At 35.4% G+C, this 21,636-nt stretch overlaps 4 protein-coding genes across 5 annotated transcripts; 3 read left to right on the top strand and 1 right to left on the bottom strand.

Annotated features, from left to right (window-relative positions):
* The first annotated feature begins 1,491 nt into the window (after positions 1-1,491).
* Positions 1,492-5,313, top strand: LOC18992740 (serine hydroxymethyltransferase 6). 2 transcript variants are annotated; one of them, XR_002897998.1, is made up of 5 exons: positions 1,780-2,847; positions 3,014-3,419; positions 3,786-3,887; positions 4,009-4,285; positions 4,797-5,313. XR_002897998.1 is itself a non-coding variant. In XM_024152456.1 (4 exons), the coding sequence occupies exons 1-4, from the start codon at positions 1,780-1,782 to the stop codon at positions 4,230-4,232; spliced, it is 1,800 nt and encodes a 599-aa protein (XP_024008224.1). In that variant the 5' UTR covers positions 1,492-1,779; the 3' UTR covers positions 4,233-4,535. The 2 variants fall into 2 exon arrangements, 1 of the variants encoding a protein (XP_024008224.1); XM_024152456.1 differs by lacking the exon at positions 4,797-5,313 and having other exon boundaries at positions 1,492-2,847; positions 4,009-4,535.
* A 1,332-nt stretch (positions 5,314-6,645) lies between these two features.
* LOC18992739 lies at positions 6,646-7,879 on the bottom strand. The gene is given in 3 exon segments (XM_024153010.1): positions 6,646-7,386; positions 7,481-7,616; positions 7,618-7,879. Coding segments are annotated over 3 exon segments (1,005 nt in total). The 5' UTR covers positions 7,842-7,879; the 3' UTR covers positions 6,646-6,741.
* A 7,863-nt stretch (positions 7,880-15,742) lies between these two features.
* Positions 15,743-17,930, top strand: LOC18992738 (F-box/kelch-repeat protein At1g22040). The gene is made up of 2 exons (XM_006416174.2): positions 15,743-15,853; positions 16,214-17,930. Exon 2 carries the CDS (start codon positions 16,240-16,242, stop codon positions 17,656-17,658), a length of 1,419 nt encoding a protein of 472 aa, XP_006416237.1. The 5' UTR covers positions 15,743-15,853; positions 16,214-16,239; the 3' UTR covers positions 17,659-17,930.
* Positions 17,931-19,533: 1,603 nt separating this feature from the next.
* On the top strand, positions 19,534-21,223 carry LOC18992737 (membrane-anchored ubiquitin-fold protein 6). The gene is made up of 3 exons (XM_006416173.2): positions 19,534-20,161; positions 20,527-20,697; positions 20,819-21,223. Exons 1-3 carry the CDS (start codon positions 20,032-20,034, stop codon positions 20,872-20,874), a joined length of 357 nt encoding a protein of 118 aa, XP_006416236.1. The 5' UTR covers positions 19,534-20,031; the 3' UTR covers positions 20,875-21,223.
* The last annotated feature ends 413 nt before the right edge of the window (positions 21,224-21,636 follow it).

The following is a 21,636-nucleotide window of genomic DNA, read 5'->3' as shown; positions in this document are numbered from 1 at the left end:
GCAAAAAAACGTCTAAATTCATAGAAAATGGTTCTTTTGACTAAAATTTGATGTATTAAAATATAAAATAAATGAATCTACCACAGAATTCATAAGGAAATAGTTTTAAATTTTGTCACAAATCCATCTAATTTGAGATGGATCGCGGAAATAATATTTTTTTCCTTTGCAAAGTCGGTTGCCGCCACACTATGGCAAAGATTATGTCAAAAGGTAGTCATACGATAGTCATGGTACATGTGCGATGGAATGTGGAGTTTTAAATCTTTCTCACATAGTCATCGCAGTGTCATCCCGAATATATCTCATATTTTAGACATATTTGTTGACGGATTTCAAGTTGCAATGAGCTATATTGGTGTGTAGTAATGTAGTATATACATACTCCTTCAAGTGTTTGAGCATCTCGTTATAAAAATCATTTTGATGAGCTTGATAAAAAATGGGATCTTTAATTAAAAGTAATGATTAATTTTGCATCTTATCAAAAATATCGACTAAGTAAGCCAACCAAAGTGTTCTTAAGAAATGCAAAAATAGCAATGATCACAAAATCATGGTCTTCAAAGCCGTGCCGTGGTGATCAAAGATTTCAAATATAAGCTACTTTTTTGTTTGTCATTCATCTCTATCTTTCAGCTTTTAGTTTCCGTAAGTTTTTGGTAGATTAAATCAAAACTTCATTTCTCTTTTACTTCTATGTTTCTTGTGTTCTTTTGTAATGACCAACATTAATTCTAAAAAATCCCCTTTCATAAAAAAAAATGTTCGATGAATACCTTTCGCTTAATGCACGAACAAATGAAACGATTAAGAGTTTTTCTTGTACGTGAGATATATATAGTTGAGAATTACTCCGAGTCTCCGACTTAGTTTTTGGTTAAAGCCATGCAGATGCAATATGACACTCTTAACGTATCGCACAAGTTCGAGCTTCGTTTCACCGTCTTAGTTTTCTTCTTTAAATGATTTTGGCATGTGACTTGTCGTCCACGTCCCCAATATCAACGTAGCCACTGATGTCATCTACAAGTATGTCGTTTCAGATATCTTTTAATAAGTTGCTGTGATTTGTGTTTAGTTTTCAGAAAGATACGGTCCAAATATAATAGTCTATCTATATGGTATAAAAAAAATCATATATATGTTCAGCGTTACATTAGAACGGTGTATATAACGTATACAATATATAGGTATACGATAGTTTTTTTTTCTTTTTTAATTGGTTACAACTGGAATATAGCGTTTGTGCGTGATTTGCTAATTTCCGACTAAAATCAATAATAATAAAGAATGTAACTGAAAGAAGTCACCGGCTACTCCCGGTATGACTTATTTCCCTCGGTTCGAGCAGCAGGCGGCGTCTACCGTATAGAATCACTCACGTTGCCGTCTTAACCTATTCAGCCGGTAGCCCTCCCAATTACCATTTTCGTTATTCGTCTTTTTCTCTTTTCTTTTCCCCAATTCTCTTCTTCCCCATCCATAGCTTAGCTTCCGTCCCCATCCTAAAGAGAGAAGCGAAAATTCGATTTTTTTCTCTGGGTTTTTGATCTTTTTTTAGGGTTTCTCGGAATTTGGATGGAAACCTCACCTTCTTCTTTACATAATCATCAAGGAAGGTTTCTTCGTCACAGCTGTAGCTCTTGTTGTCGTTGTTTCTGCTGCTTTTTCAGCTAAGAGAATTCGATTCCGCATCCTCCAGAAACCCTTCTTCTCTCCTTCTCTCTCGTCCTCAAATTTTGAATTTTGGGGGGATTGGCTCTTTTGATTTTGATCATGGACCGTGCTCAATCGGATCTCTCGTTGGGTTTCGGTAGCTCCCACGCGTTGCCGCTACCTCCTCCGAGAATCCCGATTGCTGATGACTCAATCACGCTTCAGATTGACTCCAGCTTCCGTCCATCGTCTAATCCGATGCCTCCTGTTCCGCTTCAGCTGCTCGAGCAGAGATTCGACGACGCCGGATCGCGTAGCCGGGTCTTCGAGGAACCCGATGACGTTGATAATCATAACGATGATGATGATGATGGTGATGATCAAAGGGAAGAGGAGCAGTTCATCCTATTGGGTCATCCGATGAAGCTAAAACGGTCTAGAGGTAGCAATTCAATGTCATCTCCAAGCCCTTGTAAGAGATTTGCAGCTGATTCGGGGGTAGAAGGTAGACGAGCCGCCGTTAAAGCGTGGGGTGACCAGTCGCTTGAAGAAGCTGATCCTGAGATTCACGAGTTCATGGAAAAGGAGAAACAGAGGCAATTTAGAGGAATAGAGCTCATTGCTTCTGAGAATTTCGTGTGCCGAGCAGTAATGGAAGCTTTGGGAAGCCATTTGACCAATAAGTACTCGGAAGGGATGCCTGGAGCGAGATACTACACGGGGAATCAGTATATTGATCAGATTGAGATTCTTTGCCAAGAACGTGCGCTTGCAGCTTTTGGACTTCATCATGAGAAATGGGGAGTTAATGTGCAGCCTTACTCTTGTACTTCCGCAAATTTTGCTGTTTTCACTGGTCTTTTGATGCCTGGTGACCGAATTATGGGATTGGATTCTCCATCAGGTGGTCATATGAGTCATGGGTATTACACACCAGGTGGAAAGAAAGTCTCTGGTGCGTCTATATTCTTCGAGAGCTTTCCATATAAGGTCGACCCTCGTACAGGTTATATTGATTATGATAAGCTTGAGGAGAAGGCGCTTGACTATCGTCCAAAGATACTTATTTGTGGAGGGAGTTCATATCCCAGAGACTGGGAGTTCCCTAGGTTTAGGCATGTTGCAGACAAATGTGGAGCTGTTCTGATGTTTGACATGGCACAAATTAGCGGTCTTGTGGCAGCCAAGGTATGTTCATTTTCGTTTTCTACTTTATGCTATGTATTGTTTCTCTTTGGCATCATTCATTAAACTTGAGGCTTAAGCACATGATCTTTGTGTTTTCTCAGTGATACTTATTTAGCCTGCTTTTCTTCGCATCCTCTTGACTTTTTGGTATCTGTGAATGTTGTAGGAATGTCCAAATCCATTCGATTACTGCGATATTGTTACCTCAACGACACACAAGTCTCTACGTGGACCTAGGGGCGGTATCATATTTTACAGGAGAGGCTTGAAGTCTAAGAAGCAAAGTATCAATCTTAATCACTGTGAAAGCAATATCCAGTATGATTTTGAAGAAAAAATAAACTTTTCTGTCTTCCCATCGCTGCAAGGGGGGCCTCACAATAACCATATAGCTGCGCTAGCAATTGCCCTGAAGCAGGCCGCTTCACCTGAGTACAAGGTTTACATGCGACAGGTCAAGAAAAATGCTAAGGCTTTAGCATCTGCTTTGATAAGCAAAAACTGCAAGTTGGTAACGGGTGGCACCGATAATCATTTGCTTCTTTGGGATCTGACTCCTTTCGGCTTGACAGGTATGTGATCAGATTATTCTCAGCAGATAAGGAAATTAATGGCACTATGTGATTTAAGTGTATGCTTCATACAAGCTATTGGCAGCATTGCAACTGTGTCTGATTTTTCATGGTGTTATATCTGCTTAACTATTGGTTATGGGTATATAGGCGAAAATTTACCAAGGTATTCGAGACATGCCTGAGTTTCTTAGTCTATCTCGTATTTCTCAGCTCTCTAGGTTGTTGATGGTCAATGATTAGTCTTGAGTCTTTAATCAATCTTGTTTGAGTTCGTAACAAATCTTATATGTTTTCACTCACTTTGTACAATGCATATAGCTGTGTCTCCAAAATTGACTCAAATCTTGGTCATTCTGATTTCAGGAAAGGTGTATGAAAAAGTGTGCGAGATGTGCCATATCACGGTCAACAAAGTTGCCATTTTCAGCGATAACGGTGTTATTTCCCCTGGAGGAGTGAGAATAGGTAAGCAAATCAAATTCTCAAGGAAACCTCAACACTCTGGATTTCTGGATCAGAATTAGAAACTCATGTCTTTTTCTCTTGCTGTTTGATTCTTTAACATGGGCTGATGTATCTGTCTCAGGCAGTCCGGCTATGACCTCAAGAGGTTGTTTGGAATCGGATTTTGAGACAATGGCTGACTTTCTATATAGAGCTGCTCAGATAGCAAGTGCTGCACAAAAGGAGCATGGGAAGTTGCAGAAGGAGCCGCTCAAAAGCATCTATCACTGTAAAGACATTGCAGATCTTCGGAACCAAGTTGAGGCTTTTGCTTCCCAGTTTGCTATGCCTGCGTTTGACATTTAAAGTCAGCCTGAAGAACGAGATCTGCTCAATCTCTCTCATTTTTTGTTGCCATGGTAATCTAAACCCACACACCCATTTCTGATTTCTCTATTTTACAATATAATATGCTAAATTTAGATCAACATTCGGGGACAAAAAAAAAAAAAAAAGAAAGAAACTTTCTTGTGTTGCTATGGTCGTAAATCGTAATTCTTCAATGCTTGTGTACATAGACATTGGGGGTGTGACTGTGTTGGGTATTAGTGTATCCCTTTACGTTCTTTGCGAGTGGTAATAATAGAACATGATTCACATGAACAAAAACAAAACAAAAATTCTGGAAAATTAGCTGGAATCATATAATTTCAGGATGTTTATGTGTTGGGGAACACAAATAATTTCTGTAACCAGACGAAAACTTGCTTCTGACCTCAATCATTGCTTTTTACCTTCGAGAAAAAATCATTACTCTGAAGAAAAAAAACAGACACTGTGACAAAAAGAATACTACATAATTTGTTATGAATGTCTTTTGTTTTTATCATTGTGCACTTGGTAAATGGTAACGTTTATTTGGTAAATCAGCTGAGAAAGTTGGTGTCCTACTTGGGAGGCAAAGCATGGAATTCTGGTGAGAGTCTCTAAAAGCATTTTAGATTCTGCATTTTTTGGTTTTGATAGTGACTTCTCTCCTCATCTATAATACTATATTATTATTTCCTATCTTCCATATTTTACTTAAATCTTATTGAAATTTTTTTATTGCAAAGCCTTAAAGTTTTTTTTGACGAAAAAAAATAATAAAGGCCAAAGAGGCAAACACACAAATTAAAGAGAGAGAAAAAGGCATTTTAGTCACAAGGTTTCTCTCTTCATTGTTTCCCACAATCTTGATGATGTTCTTGAGCTAACTAGCTTAGAGAGGAGAGATTGTTTTTCTTATATATAGTAAATAAGCTTTCTAGACTCCAGACTCCAGACTAGTGTTTGGATTTGTTAGCATCATGTGAATTCTATCGTGTTGTATGCACTTAGTGAAGTTTGGTTTTGGAATGATTGTAATTGTGATAGACAGATAGTTCGAAGAAATCATTGTTTTGACTCATTTTTAATATTCGGATAAATTAATTCTATAGACATGATTTGTGTCTAGTGGGTTCAACTTTTTTTTTCTATTGAACAATTAAGAACTAAGAGAGAGCTGACACTAATGGGAGTTGGCACTTGTGATACTTGATTGATACACATACACCAAGTGATTCTTGAGGGTTGAGATTTACTCATAGATACAAAGACAAAAACAAGAAAATAATTGAATATTTTGTCAAAGATGTTCTTTTCGGGTAGAAAAAGGAGAAAAGCAAAGATGAGTGAATTGTGTGTAAAGCAAAAATTATAATAAGTATTAGAAACTTAAAGAAGTAACGATGGAGTGCTTTAAAACAGTGGGTGGGGAAGGAATTAGGGTGTGAAATTGGCAATAATCATAATTATTGACACAAAAGCCACCAAATGGTGTGCCCAAAGCATATATACTTAGATGAGAGTGCCAAAGAATCAAAAGACAAATCTGCTTTACAAAGGATCCATTTTCATCATTATTATTGATTAACACCACAAAGACCACAGTTCAAATTGGATATCTCTCTATGAATCAAATCAAATCAATTTTCCAGTTTTGATCATTGGCTTTGTTCACTACTTTTCTTCTCCAGCTATCTCAAAGAGACAACAAGTATTCCATTTGAACTCCCCCTTTTGTTAGTTGTGGTAGTCTAATAATATTTTTCATTAATCTTTCTCTTGCGATTCGCGAGTTGTATTAGTTTTAGTTTCGATCTGATGTTCTATCATAAGATTTTTTTTTTAATATTTATCGAATAATTCATGAAAAATCGCACATGTAGTCTATATCCACTACCAATTTTTGTTCTTGATTAGTTAATCTAAAATCGTCTAAACATCTCAAATATAATATTTCGAATGTTTACCGGTTAATTCGTAGAAAAGTTGTATGAATTCACTAAAAGAAGTTATCTACTGATTAATCCATCTAAGAAAATCGTCTCAACCTTACGGATTGAATCACTGTTTAATCATGTTTTGCACTTTTGTAGTGTTGTCCCATTGATTAATTCATTTCCAATTTCTAATAGATGATATATGTATGAATGAATGAATATCGTCTTGCATATTTGTATATCTCCCCAACTAATCTAATGTTTTATTTCTATATATTCAAAACAACAAGCATCTTCAACGGGCTGGAACCAAAACTGAAAAGCAGACATTTACTTTAGATATGATTCAGAGAATAACTCCATTTCTAGAACTTTATATATAAACATCAAAATACTAAAATAGAGCAGATCGACGTAACACTAAAATTTTTAAATTTTTTAAAATTTTCTTTCCTTAGTAAAATTAAAAAAAAAGTTACAACAATTCCCTACCAACTGATTCATCTAAGCCTAGTAGTCTACCGATTTTTTTTTTTTTTAACTGAAAAAAAATGTCAGCTTTTAGATATTCATCTATGGCTGCAGAAATCCAAAAGCTTTTTTCTTCCTTCAACAATTTCATCAAAGAAATCATCGATTTGCGCCACTATACTCTCTGTCACATTCCTCAAATTACCAAAATACCCTTTCAGATTCTCCACTCTCTCTCTCAGCTCCCTCTCTTCCTCCACCTCGCTGTCACCTCCGCCGCCGCCGTAGAATCGCCGCTCAAGCTCCGCCTTGAGCTCCTCCAACGCCGCTTTGCTCCTCCTGTACTCGTGCATCAATATTCCTTTCCTCACCCCCATCCTCCCCACCTCAGCCGCCACTCTCTGCTGCAACCGCCCCATCGCGCCGGCGAAACCGCCGACTCCAACCTGCGTTTGCGTCTGCGTCTGCGTCTGCGACATCGTTGCGTCGCCGGGAAAACAGTAGACGAGCCCGTTAATCAAAACCATAAGTAGAAGCGAGCTCATGTTCCTCGTCGCGTACAGCACGCCGCGGAAACCACAGAATCCGTTCTGTAGCTTCGTCGACGACTCAATCGCCGTCGCATTCGCCACCGTCTGTTCCGACCAAAACGGAAACCTTTGAACTCGATTCTCCATTAAAGCTCTGTTCTCTTCCTCTATACCAATCGCATCCCTCCTACACACTGATATCGCCCTTATCACCTAAACCACACCATTAAGACCAATAAACAGAGTATTCAAGCTTTGATTTTTGATCCCATAAAAAAAAAAAGATTCGATTTTTCCGATCACCCACCTGACGAGAAAGCTGAGGGGAGAGACGACGGTGGTTATGGTGGCCGTCGAGGGTGGAGGCGATGGAAATTCCGGCGGAGGAGAAGTTTTCGATAGAAGAAACGGCGGATTTGATGACGAGGCAAGCTTTGAGCTTTCGTTTCGTCCATGTACTCATCGAGCCATTTGTCGCCGACGGGAAGTTGAAGTTTTTGAACGAGGAGAGTGAGGTGTGAGTGAGAGGTACGGAGAAGACAGAGAGCTCTCTGTAAAAAGTGTACGGACATGAAGTTGTTGGAGAGATAAACTCTCTCGAGATCGTCCATTGATCTGTTTAGAAATGAGTAGAATCCGTTCACTGAGTTTGCAGAGGACGGATCCATTTTTTTGTCAAAGATCTGATTTTTAAGTTTCTTTTTTTGGTGGGTCTGTGATCAAAATGAAGAGATATTAAGACAGAGAGAGAGAGAGAGAGAGGTGAGGAAAATGGGGGAGAGGGAAAAAAAGAAAGGGGCGAATAAAAAGGTTATATAGAGATTCGAAGGTGTTTGTATGCATGTATGTATACGTGTCGTATGTGTATGTATGAGTGTAAATGTATATGTATAGATGGAGAAGAAGAAGAAGGAAGCTGAGGTTTTTGATTCTAAGGATGAAAGGGATTGTTGGGTACAATGATGGATGTTTCCTACTGAGGAGGAAAGATGATTGGTAGTTTTGTCTGATTTTTTTTCCTTTTATTCCAAATTTTCTTATTTCTCTCGAAATTTAAGTAATATTGAAAAAAAAGGTCGATATTTGAAAAATGAATGGGAAAAAGAGTTTGTTGTAGAAATGTTTTTGAAGAAAACAAGAAAATAAGACATATTGGACAACATATGTTTCATGAGATCTATCTAATTTTGTGGGTCTATGATTTCTTACACTTGATAAATAAATTGAAAATTGTAGTACGTTTGTTTCTCTGTGTAGAAGCTACTCCATCGGTTCTCTTTGTTTTGGTCTTTGAAGAAATTGATTCTATGTCTGAATAAAATCTCTCATTGTTGAATATAAACAGAAGAAAATAATAGATAAAATAAACTAACAATCATGAGCGCAAATACCTTAGTATTTGAATGTATATGAATTTATATAACTTTAGAGTTTTCAATTAGGGTAGCTACTACCACCTTCACTGTTTGGTACATAAGGTTTGATTGCAACGCCTTCGGTGTTAAACCATATCAAAAGTATGAGCTTTTTGTGTGACTTACGTTTTATATATCTGGCTGTAATGTTGGTTAATCTGCTCTTCAATCATTTAAATACTGTTCTAACATTATATATTGCAATTTGCAAATTACGTACATTTCAATTTGATTTCTTCTCAAGCTTTTTTTTTTTGTCGAAAACTACTCATTCCGTTTTTAAATAAGTTCCTTTAAATAATAGTAGATTTTTAGCAAGAAAAACAACGGAGCCAAATAAAAGATTCTGTACGTCTTTTTGCGGGTAAAATTATTCAGGTCTTTTAAAAAGGTATTTTACATTGACATTGAAATTTCATGGTGAAGATTAAATATTGAGAGATTCCAACGATCAACATTATACATACTGATAAAATATTAACCTACATTTGGTCCATTTTCTTTGCTAAAGGATAAATAAAAGTAAGGAGCCATTGAATGTTTATAGGGTTTTGAGTGGGGTTTTGATTATTTTTTTCACCTGTATATTTTGGGTTTTAGTGTTCACTTTTTTAGGTGCTTCTTCCCTCTTTTCCTCCCTCGAGCTACTGATTTTGTGGGTTTTTCTCCTATAGATTAAAAATAAGAAAATGATTAATTCTTAATACTTAATAGTATATCATTTTTATTGACCCAATTCATATTCCGTTTATGCCTCATTTTTCTACAATTTGCAACATTTGCCAAAAAAGAATAAAACGGAATGATGAGATTCTTTGTATGTATCCTTTTAGTTTTATGCACATACTCAGAATTCTTTTGAGGACATAGGTCTCTGTGATGTTCGCAAGTCATCATCAGTCTAGTAAAACTTATATCAACCATTTATTGATTTTTTCTTAAAAAATAACTCTTCAACATAAAACACTATTGTACAAGAGCAACAATATAATTTTTAATCGATAAAACCTTACTTAGTATATCAAAATAATTGTAGATATTATACATGCCGCACTAGTGACTTAGTTGATCGAGATTGATTATGTAGTACGACGATAGATTCGTTGAGAACTATTATAATGAAATTCTAATTCATTTAGGTATATTAAATCATAAATTTCAAAGTGGCATTTCGGACCCATTTAACGGCGGTATCTCAAAAGGAATGTTATGTATTCTATTGAAACAATAAATGAATTGATATGCAAATTGTATATATAATAAATGCAAAAGGGAGAAATTAAATTTAAATGCAAAAGTGATATACAATCTTGTAAGCTAAGAGTATACTTTACTTTATTTCTGTTACCAATATTGAATGTACATAAGTAGTATTTCTTTTATTATTTAGTCGGGTTTTTTTTTTATCACTAAGAGATTTTAGGTTGAGGTTGGTATATCCCCAAACCCGGGACCTGAATATGAAATATGATCTCTTGTCACTCGATCAAGCAATGTGATTTCTAAACAGTGTTTTTTAGTGTTTTTAAGAGCTGAATCTTAACTAAAAAATTATTTGCTAACGCGAACGTTCGAAGTAAACTTTGATTTATATGGACTTAAAGCATTGTATGAAACTGTAAGATACTGTTTGTATGATTGGTATTTAAAACGCATGCATGATGCAACCGAAATCGTTTCATTGCGAGAGAACCAATAATCAAGCCATAGCGACTGGCGTTTAACAAACCGGTTTGCTAAAACTTGAAGAAGATAAAAATTCTTATCGATCCTTAAACCGAATGAGCCTATCGGCGTTAAAAAAGACATGGTTAGTATATTATAAATATAATGATGAAGGATGTGTATATAATAAGAAGGATGGTGCGAGAGAAATGAGTGGTGGCAGTGGAATAAGGGGGACCATGAAATCTATGGGAAGCGTCGGACAACTCAAAACCTCGGTTTCATAAAGAGACTTTCCTTCCTTTTCTTTATATTATTAATAGTTTTTTTAAGATATTAGTCATCTTAATTCCCTTAATTCTCTATCTTAATTCCCTTAATTCTCTATCTTAATTCCCTTAATTCTCTATCTTTTTCCTAGTCTCACAGAAGACTCGATACAAACATTTTTGCTATCCAGACTAAAAAAATCAATAACAGGACAGTAAAGCCGTGTTAAAAAGTTTATGTTTTGTTAGTTTTAGAATGTTCTCACCATGCACTCATAGAATGTTTTCTTTCACCAAGCAGCTCTCGTAAAATCTTTTCCCTTTTTGCGCTCCCATAAATGTTTGGTTTTTTCAAAGATAAGGGACTATGATAGAATGTTTCGTTTTCTTATTAACTGTGTGCTGGTCCATAAGCTGCTATTTTTCTCTCTAACCATTTGAAAAAAAAATATTCGATGACTCATTAATTCTCTGTGGGAATGTTTTACAAGTGTTAAACGACCTGCCTCATTGATTCTCTATATGGGAATGCTTTACAAGTGTGTTAGCATCATTTTATCAGCCTTTTCAAAGAAAACAAAGAGGTAAAGATAAAAAGAAATTTATTTAGCCTTTTGGTACCCTAAATTCTGCACGTAAGCTATTTATTTAAGACAGCCGTTTCCTTTTTTTTTTTTTTTAAAAAGACAGCAGTTTCACTTTTATTTTGAATAGTTTGAGCTTCTTAATTTAAAATCACTATAATATCTTGAATATTAAAAATATCCGATTTATCTTCTTCTTATAAAAGCATAAATTTGAAAATTTAATACAACTTTCGTTGACAAAAAAAAAATACAACTTTCGTTTTCTTAGCATTTCTGTAATTATTGCTATTAGTAAACGAATGCCGTGACTATGACTAGTGATATTTACCTGTCTACCCAGGAGGAGAAGTTATGATTATTAATTAATTAAGGCGGTAAGCAACTGATAAGTACTGCTTAATCTTTGACTCGGTGATTTCTCATCGGACGGTGGAAAGCGAGAGGTGGAATATTTTGATTCTTTAAAGAGGGTCAACAGCCCCCACTTGAGATCTTGAGATATGCTCCTTTTTAAAAACAAAATTACCTTTTTCACTATATAATTTTGTATAAACAAAATTGGACCCCAAAAAAAAAGGCTGGATCCAAAATCAGTGACCTAAATCTAAAGACATTTCGCTCGCGTTGAAAAAAAAAAACTTTTACTGATGGTTGTTTGTTTTTACATTTATTTGTTTTATAAAACAACCCACACTATAATGTTAAAGCATCAAAGCAATTTATTTTTGTCAATTCTAAACGTGTCAAACGCAGGTCAAAGTAACGTTTTATTAGAGAAAAGCCGAAAATGTTTTCAAAAATAAAAATATAACAATTATAACATCTCAATGCATAAATTGCATTTGAAACAATCGATACCTTGAATAATTGGTAAGGAAGAAATGTTGAATTAAAAATCATAGAAAAGCAAATTCATAGCTGTTTCGATGTAGCCAAAAGCTATAATTCTGTGTATTAATCAAATGATAAATTAAATGCCAGTTTTGTATACTTCATAGAGACATATATGTTCGATGTATCTCTGTGGTTATGATACATTCGTACACATAACAAACTGTTTTTCCTTTTGTGGTCCTAATTGTCATAAAAACGATTAGGAGTGATGATTTGAGTGTCTTATCCATGTAGCCGAGGGAAAGCTAGATACTTGGTTTGAAAGTTATAGATCAATACCGTTACTTATACCGAATTCGAACTAATGGATTAGAGTATTAGACTAAGTGATCTAATAGAAATAGCAACCAACAAATTCATAAGTTGGAATGAACTAAGGAATGTAAATGCAAATTAAGTAGATATTAATCCGCGAAGATCAATCATTTTATGGAGAGAGATGGAGAAAGGTGATAATTAAAAGAGTGAGGAGGAAGTGGTAGAACAAGGGGAAAGCGGCCTATTTATGCCTCAACTGGCTTCTCTGGTACCATTTGCTACCTGTACTTTTTAGCTGTGCTTACGCATACCTCAACTTCTAAAAATGTGAATTTTCGTACCTATACTTTAATTTGTTTGGCTAATTCATGTCTTGACTAATTCTCCGTTAGTCAACCCCGTTAATCTGTTAACGGACGCTGACTCATTTGCCACGTGGGAATCCTTGTTGGAACGGGCAATACGACGTCGTTTTATATGAAACTGGGTTTAAAAAAAAATCCGCAAACTTGGGGCCTTGAACCCACAACCTGTTTGTGTTATAACAGAGCCCAGAACCACTAGACTATATGTGCTAATCGATAAATCATCCCCAGTTAATATATATAAAATAACTTCACAACCCTCATTTAAAAAAAAAGTAATACGACGTCGTATTACTTTTACGTGTGTTAAGAAGGATCGATATTCTTTCTCCTCTTCTTCGTCGATGTCTATGTTCAAAATTGGGGATAACTTCTCAACTAGAGTTTAGGGGTTTAGAATTGCTTAAGACATGAATATAATATTGCAAAACGATTAAAAAATTGAAAACAAATATAAAATTTGAAAATTAGATTGAAAACCTAAACTCTAGATTTTCAAAGTACCTCATTTTTTAGGGAAATTGAGTCCCCAGATTCGGAATTTTCCTCAAATTCTTCTCTTTCAACCAATTTCATCAAGCTCAACCATATCTACCACCATCGTCGTCCAAAATCGGGATCAATTCGAAGGGAGAAGCTTTGGAAGAGGAAGAAGAAGATCGATTCTGGTTAAGAGTAATAAAACCCAAACGACGTCGTCTCATTTTTTTTAATAATGGTTATGAGAATTATTTTATATTAATTAATTCTAAGATGATTTATCGATTAGCATACATAGTCTACTGGTTCTGGGCTCCGTTTAATTGCACTCAGTGCAGGGGTTCGAGTTCAAGAGTTTGCACATTTTTTTAAAACCCAGTTTCATACAATACAACGTTGTATTACTTGTTTTTGAAATGAGGATTGTGAAGTTGTTTTATATATATTAACTGGGGATGGTTTATCGATTAGCACACATAGTCTACTGGTTATGGGTTTGGTTATAACTCAAACAGGTCGTGGGTTCGAATCTCTGAGTTTGCGGATTTTTTTTGAAACCCAATTTCATACAAAACGACGTTGTATTGTCCCAGAGTATTAGTCAATGCATGAATTAGCTAAACAAATTAAAGTACAGGTATGAAAATTCACATTTTTAGAAGTTGAGGTATGCGTAAGCACAGCTAAAAAGTACAAGTAGCAAATGGTACCAGGGAAGCCAATTGAGGCATGAATAGGCCGCTTTCCCGGTAGAACAAGTCATATCAAGAAGAGACAGCTGTAATTTCATAAAGACATCAAGTGGTAGAGAGAAGTGTGATGCTCAAGGTTGGTAACATTTACAAAAAAAAATTAAAAAGTTACTACTTAATACTTTTCCAAAAAGCATTTCTGCTTCTATTTTTGTAGGTGTTGTTGTTGTACAAACTTCGACTCAATCAGTATCACATTACATCATCAGAAATCGATGAAAGCTAGATAAGCCAGACTTTGTCTAAGGAAGTGTAACATTGTTAGAGAGGATCTTCATTGTTCAGATGTTTATACTTTATACACATACGCAAAGAAATAGAGAATCCAATTGATGGTACAAAGTTGATAAAAATTTTAACGAAAAAATAGCGTAATAAATGCCGGAATAGTTAGAACCGGTAAGACATAACGAGAAAAGACAAATGATACCTCTAAATAATTCTTGTGTCTGTGATTAGTAAACGATAATGTGTTACCAATCCAAGCGAGATGAGGAAACTTATCTATCAATTAGTGATTGCATTACCTCTTAGGGTTTATGGACAGAGATAGGGAAGTACTGAATTGGGTCATTAGGATAATAAGTTTGTAGTCAAAGTTTCTATTTAGGAGAGGTTACTCTTAAATATAAAAGTAAATATCATCATTAATTCTACGGTTTTGGGTGGACCTATCTCTATATAATTCAAGGTCGGCCCCTTTATCATTCTACTACTACTCTCCACAGCTATTTGTCATCATTATCATTCTACCTTACAATTTTTTCTTATTCTCACCAGAAAAAAATGATTTTTTTTTTAACAGATATGTAAGTGAAAGGTGAAAAACTAGACATACGTTTGTGAAATGTGAAATGTGTAATGTGTGGATATGAATAATTTAATGTGGTACTGAGTATATTTGTACTAAGTGTTCCTAAAATCAAAGCAAAGACCAAGACTTAACTACAAGATTCATCATTCATGGAAAATGTGGCCCTTTCAAAGTTTCCTTTTGAACACACAAGAGTGCCTTCTTTGTTCCTTATCGATTTTTTGTCTTTTTATTTAAACCTAAAGAGTTTTCTTGTTCTGTGATTTAACAAGACACTGGTTTATGTTTGTTCTCACGTGCACGTCATTGAAATGATGCTATCAGGGTCGTGAAATAGATAATAAGTACTTGTGGAGAGATTATGTATACAACAAAACAGAAAAGACACATTGCACAAAATAGAACCATATATTCTCAGTGTGTCAATCCTCAACTTATTAATTACTTCATCAAACGGATTAGGCTATACCGCTATAAGCAAATGAAGTTACAATACAAAAGAAGAAGAAGAGTATCTTTAAATTAATAGCGCTTTTGAAGTTATACAAGTCACAAATTTATGAACTAGAAAACAACTCTTTATCGAAAAAAAAAAAAATTCCACCAAACTTATTGTCAATAAAATGAGATCCTACAATGATGAAATCTGACTAATAAGACATATCTCTACGATGAGAGCAAGCACATGTAATTGAAAGCAGTACGTACGTCAGTTAAAGCGAGATTGGCGGGAAGAGCAAACCAAACACAAACCGGTTTATAAATTTTTGGTTTAAGTAATGTTAATATTAAATAAATAAATTAAAGAATCATAAGCAAACTAATTATGACTTTTTCAACACCTTGTAATTTCATTCCACAAATAATCAACATAATTTTTTTTTTTTTTTTTAAATTTAGGTTGACTTCGAAGAAGAGTAGACCGGATTGCCTAAAATCAGATACACGTCATTTCGTCTCATCAAATCCAACGGTCACCATTAAATTACACAAAGGCAAACCAAACAAAAAAAAAAAAAAAGTAAAGAAGATAAAAAAAAATCGTGCGTCAAATGATTCAACAACAACAACAAAACTCGTCTTGGAACTAAAAAGACAATTCCTGAAACATGCGTGTAGTTAGGAGAGATCTCAAGATTCCTCCACTCCTCTCTCGATTTCTCTCTTCTTCTGCTGCATCGGTGAGATTTTCATGTCTCGATTATAATCCTACTCCTCACTTTCTCAAAGTTAATTCGAACGATTTTCTTTTTCTAAGTTACTTCTTAGGTTTTATCGATTTTCGTCGATTTTCAGTATCGATGTTTAAGTATTATTTAAGTCTTTTTAGGTAAGTTTTCTCGTAGTTTGGGGCGATACAGAATCGTATTTGATTGGACCGGCTCTTGAGGTTTATGCTGATCTATGTCGGATTCATTCAGAGAAGACACAAATAGGGTTTTAATCTGTGTCGGATTAGTGTTTCGAGCTAATTTCTCGAACTTGTGTTCTTGATTGTTAATCGTAGGAATTCATGATTGCTGCTTGTTGTTTTTCTGCAGCGATTCATTACTTAATCTGAGCTCTCATGGGTTCTGTAATGAGCTTGAGCTGTTCCAAGAGGAAATCGACTACTCAAGACGAGGACTTTGCAAGCGAATCTCGAAAAAGACGAAAACTTTGTTCTTCCACCGATGAGGAGAATTGCAGATTGATTCCAAATCTTCCGGATGAGTTATCGATACAGATTCTTGCTAGGCTCCCAAGAATCTGCTACTCGAGTGTGCGTTTGGTTTCTCGGAGGTGGAAATCAGCTGTGTCAACCTCTGAGCTTTATACCCTGAGGAAGCAACTAGGGAGGACCGAGGAATGGCTCTATGTGCTGACCAAAGGCCAAGAGGATAAGCTCTTGTGGTACGCTTTAGATCCCGTGTCCACGAGATGGCAGAGACTGCCTCCAATGCCGGTCATTGTATACGAAGAGGAATCTAGAAGGAGCTTATCTGGTTTGTGGAATTTGGTTAGCTCGAGTGTTAAAGTCGCTGAGATTGTGAGGAGCTTGCTAGGTAGGAAAGACGCATCTGAGCAAATGCCCTTTTGTGGTTGTGCTATTGGTTCAGTTGATGGCTGCCTATACGTGCTTGGAGGGCTGTCAAAGTCCAAAACCGTGAGCTGCGTCTGGCGGTTTGATCCGGTTCTCAACTCTTGGAGTGAAGTGAGCTCTATGTTGGCTAACCGGGCTTATTCGAAAACCGGCGTGTTGAATAAGAAGCTATACGTTGTTGGAGGTGTAGATCGTGCGCGAGGAGGTTTATCTCCGCTTCAGTCAGCTGAGGTTTACGATCCGAACACGGACGCTTGGTCAGAGGTTCCGAGCATGCCTTTCTCAAAGGCTCAAGTGTTGCCAAATGCGTTTTTGGCTGACTTGTTAAAGCCTATTGCCACGGGGATGACTTGTTACAACGGTAGGTTATGTGTTCCTCAGAGTTTATACTCTTGGCCTTTCTTTGTTGATGTTGGAGGAGAGGTTTATGATCCGGAGACTAATCTTTGGGTTGAAATGCCGTCTGGTATGGGTGAAGGCTGGCCAGCGAGGCAAGCGGGTACTAAACTGAGTGTGGTGGTGGATGGTGAGTTATACGCTTTTGATCCTTCTTCATCGATGGAGAATGGGAAGATTAAGGTTTATGATCAGAAGGAAGATACTTGGAAAGTTGTTATTGGGGAAGTCCCTGTTTATGACTTGACTGATTCAGAGTCTCCTTATTTGCTTGCTGGGTTTCACGGGAAGCTTCATTTCATTACTAGAGACCCTAACCATAACGTTACAGTGTTACGTGCTGATGTCCCGGACATTTCTTCGTCGTCATCATCATCTAGTTCTAACTCTGTTTTGAGTGAAAAGGGCAATGCAGCTAACAAGTCAGACACTGTTATCTGGAAAGTTATTGCAAGCAAGGACTTTGGTGCTGCTGAACTTGTTAGCTGCCAAGTCATAGATATATAAAAGCAAGAATCTTTTGCCCATTTCTCGTGGGACATTGAGAATCTCTTTGTACAGCCAAAAGCAAAAGTTTGAAGCTTTATGATATATCTTCTTCCCAAGATTTAAGTCTTCGATGGTCCAGACTTTGGCTGTCAAGTAAGTTTGAGCAATAAATTGTTATGTGACGATATATACATATAAGGATTTGTTTCGATATGCGCAAATGTACACTATATAGCATTACATTACCTAGCAGTTCAAGGAAGTATAACAAAATGTCTTTCTTTGTGTGTCATGATTCAGTTGCTAAAGTCCGGAATCTGTTACATCAGTTTGATTCTGCAATCTGCTTACATATTTCTGTAGTAAGTAATAGAGAGAGACTTGTAAGAAAAAGAATTTTGAAATAACATATGCAGCTTATGGTGTGAATCTGAAACAGTCAACACAAAAAGATATTTCTCCTATGCTATTTCAACTTTTTTTTTTTTTTTTTGGTTTGGTTTTCAACTTTTGTTATCAGTTTGTTACACGGAGATAACATTTATTGAAGTCCTTTTTGCTTAATCGGAAGTGTCGGTTCGGTTAAGAATCCCCTTTCCATTATTTGCTTGCTTCTGTCGTGGTGGACCTAAAGACCCAACATTATGGATGTTGCAGGCAGAAGAAGAAAATAGGTAAAAAGAAAGAAAAAAAAAATGATAAATCTCTTTGATGCCTTAGAATTTAGAATGCATCATATGCTCATAAAGCAAACCAACCATCTCTGGATTCTCATTTCGCAAGTCACACTTCACCTCTCTTTTTATCTTCATACTCTTTTATTTTAGAAAATGGAAGTTGCTTTTGATTTATTTCAAACGAATCTATTCTGTGATTAGTTTTCGTATAACTTTAATATGATGTGAAGGAAACAGTCTTCTTCTTCTTAATGCATATATATATTTGGTATATATCATAACTAAATGTCACTAGCCCGTTATTTATTTCATCCAAAAGTTGTATTGGTGTTTTGTGGAATGCACGAACGAATGTCACTTACACAACAATATTTGGTTGGCGTTTAGGAGGACATTCGAAATTGAACCGAACCAAATTAATAGGAGCCGGACTACTTTCCATTATAAATAGTCAAAATATAATGAAATATTGATGAGAAGCATCAAATTTTGGTAACACTTTTTGAAACCAAACTGATTCCAAATATGAAATCATTTAACCAAAAATTCATCTAAAAATACCACTTAATTTCATATCTAGATCACTTGAAGTTTCGAAGTTCCTTGTCTATAATGCTCGATGTAAAGAAGAATCACTACTCAAATTGAATGTAAGACACATCTTAAACTCCACAGAATAAAAAATAACATTAAACTATAGCCATATTATGAGTAGGCATTATGTTATTCAATACCATTTTCAATTAGTTAAAGTAGTTAAGCCTTTTATAGTTGGTGGCTACCATTTTCTAACCATTTGGAACTACAAAATGTTATTTTTTTGTGTGTATCTATGCTCATCTTAAATTCCAGAGTTACCCCCTTAATACAAATCACATATAAAATTGGCATATATACCAATCAATTAAAGGAACAAAATGCGATAAAGTATAGATAATTGAGATGATATGGGAGGAACCCACAAATAACGAAATGGTTTCCCATTTAAAAATTAAATGTCAAAGAGTATCAATACCCACTAAATATAAATCAAATTATTGAAATCCATTTGTCAATTTTAAACATTATTCAACATGGCCAGAGTACCTATAAGTAATTGTATCATTTCGAATATATTCTTATTAGAGTGTTAATATATATCACCAATCAGCACACAATCTAGGTTAATTCACAACTCTATAGAATGGAATAAACTAGTACATTTTTGTTACAAAATCTCAGTAATAATTTTAAATAAAAAATAGCCAGCTTAAACTGAGATTAACGGGAAAACGAGGGGGTAGAAAAGTCAAATGAAGGATTCAGGTAGGAGGATTAGAAGAATCTCACTTTACCAAGAAAACCCAAAAATTAATTTTGCTGCTCAAAGACAGCCTTTCAACCAAAGTGTCTCTCTTTTCTTCTTCTTCTTCTTCTTTCGATTCTTCTTCTTCTTTATTTTTCTTATTTTCTTAATCAGAAAGTTCCTCAATTATATTTGGATCTGTTCTTCACAAACGGCTGATCCTTGATACACAGTCAAAAGAAACAAATTAGTTTTTTTTTCTCTGTTTTGGGGTTTTGTCGTAATTGGATTGGTGAACAATCCTGTTTAGTGTTCGATGATATTCCCCAGAGAGAAAAAGGGGTTGATACAGTGAAGAAAAATTGTATTTTTTCAATAGATTTTTGTTTTTTGGGTTTTTTTCTATATTTCTGGGGAAATAGGAACATCATGGCAGGTGAAGATTGTATAGAACTCAAATTTAGACTTGCAGATGGCACCGACATAGGTCCGAGCAAGTACGATCAATCCATGACTGTTTCTTCTCTCAAAGAGAAGATCATTTCTCAATGGCCTAAAGGTACATTCATTCTTCTCTTCTTCTCACAGCTTCACAATTTTTTAATGGTTGAGACTCACTTTGATTTGATTACTTGATTGTTCTTCTGCCTTTCCATTGCGTTTGATTGTGTAAAGTCTGTCTTCTTAATGTTCATTTTTTCTGCAATGATTTGATGTATAACGAACGCTTTATTGGTCTAGTTTAGGTACTGAGCTTTGAAAAGTTGGAGACTTTAATAGATAAAAAGGTTTAGGTGTACTGTTGAAAGCTACTGACTTTGCTTTTCACGGTTGAGAATTGAGATGTTTTGTATTCTTCATATACTCTCTTGAGGTTGTGTTGGAGCTGCATTTTTCAAAAGTGTTTTTTTCTCTATTTGGCAGACAAAGAAAATACTCCAAAGAGTGTAAATGATGTGAAGCTCATCAATGCCGGGAAAATACTGGAGAACAATAGGACGCTTGCTGAATCCAGGCTTCCCGTTGGTGAACTTCCTGGAATGATCATCACTATGCATGTTGTTCTTCGTCCTCCTACTTTAGACAAAAAGAGTGGTAAATTTTTTTTTTGTACCCGTTGTTTGATTATTAATTGTAGTCGCTTGTGACTATGGAGTTTTCAAAGGTTTTAGATCATGGTCATTATCATCTCATTATGCTGTTTTCTGTTCCACAGAAAAACTGCAAAATGATCCTCCGATGAAGAATCGATGCGCGTGCACCATTTTGTAGCTGCAAGTAAATTGGGATCATAGAGATTTTTATCCTTTGATGATAATAGCACTGGGTGATGATTGCTCCTTTATATAGAACAGCTTCCATAGCTTCAAACAAGCTTTGAGAAGTTCCTTCAAATACAGGATGATTGGCATAGACTTGAAAACAGATGATCTTCTTTACAGAATTTGGTTTCATTTGTGTGGTTGATAATTTATTTTTCATTTTTTTTCCTTCATTGTTTCTCAAAAATGGCTTAAGAAAATGTACTACGATACTTGAAGGATGTTTTTTTCTTACGTATATACAATATGTAACAAAAAATGAATAAAAGGAGTTTATCTGTTAAGAATTCGCTATATTTCGGAAGGAATCTGGACTCCGATTTTTATTTTCTAGATGTCTTTTTGTTGTTGTAAATTTTAGGATTTTTTTTTTGGTAATTGTTGAAGGATTAATCCGTTAATTATATCCTATGTAGGCCAATGTTTATTGATCCATTAATTATATCAGTTGATCATTTATTTTTCATGTTTCCTTCATTGTTTATCAAAAATGACTCGAGAAAATGCAATGCGAGAAAATGCAATGCAATGCAAGGATGTTTTTTTTCACATATATACAATATGTTCCGAAACAAACACTTTCGCAACCAAAATATAACACGAGTTTACTGGTAATAAAAACAACTTGTTATCTGTGTTGTTTTTCTCAACTAAATTTTACATTCTCTGATATAAAGAATATGGGTTTCTGATCTGTACAATGCAGAGAAGA

This window comes from Eutrema salsugineum, unplaced genomic scaffold (assembly GCF_000478725.1).
Source record: "Eutrema salsugineum unplaced genomic scaffold, Eutsalg1_0 scaffold_5, whole genome shotgun sequence".
Classification (NCBI taxonomy): Eukaryota; Viridiplantae; Streptophyta; class Magnoliopsida; order Brassicales; family Brassicaceae; genus Eutrema; species Eutrema salsugineum.
The sequence above is the reverse complement of the archived record's forward strand: the minus strand, read 5'-3'. Positions and strand labels throughout refer to the sequence as shown.

Coding starts and splice junctions, on each gene's coding strand:
- LOC18992740 (XM_024152456.1), top strand. CDS start 1,780: ATGGACCGTGCTCAATCGGATCTCTCGTTGGGTTTCGGTAGCTCCCAC. Junction 2,848..3,013: donor GCGGTCTTGTGGCAGCCAAG/GTATGTTCATTT, acceptor TGAATGTTGTAG/GAATGTCCAAATCCATTCGA. Junction 3,888..4,008: donor CCCTGGAGGAGTGAGAATAG/GTAAGCAAATCA, acceptor TATCTGTCTCAG/GCAGTCCGGCTATGACCTCA.
- LOC18992738 (XM_006416174.2), top strand. CDS start 16,240: ATGGGTTCTGTAATGAGCTTGAGCTGTTCCAAGAGGAAATCGACTACT.
- LOC18992737 (XM_006416173.2), top strand. CDS start 20,032: ATGGCAGGTGAAGATTGTATAGAACTCAAATTTAGACTTGCAGATGGC. Junction 20,162..20,526: donor CATTTCTCAATGGCCTAAAG/GTACATTCATTC, acceptor TCTATTTGGCAG/ACAAAGAAAATACTCCAAAG. Junction 20,698..20,818: donor TACTTTAGACAAAAAGAGTG/GTAAATTTTTTT, acceptor TCTGTTCCACAG/AAAAACTGCAAAATGATCCT.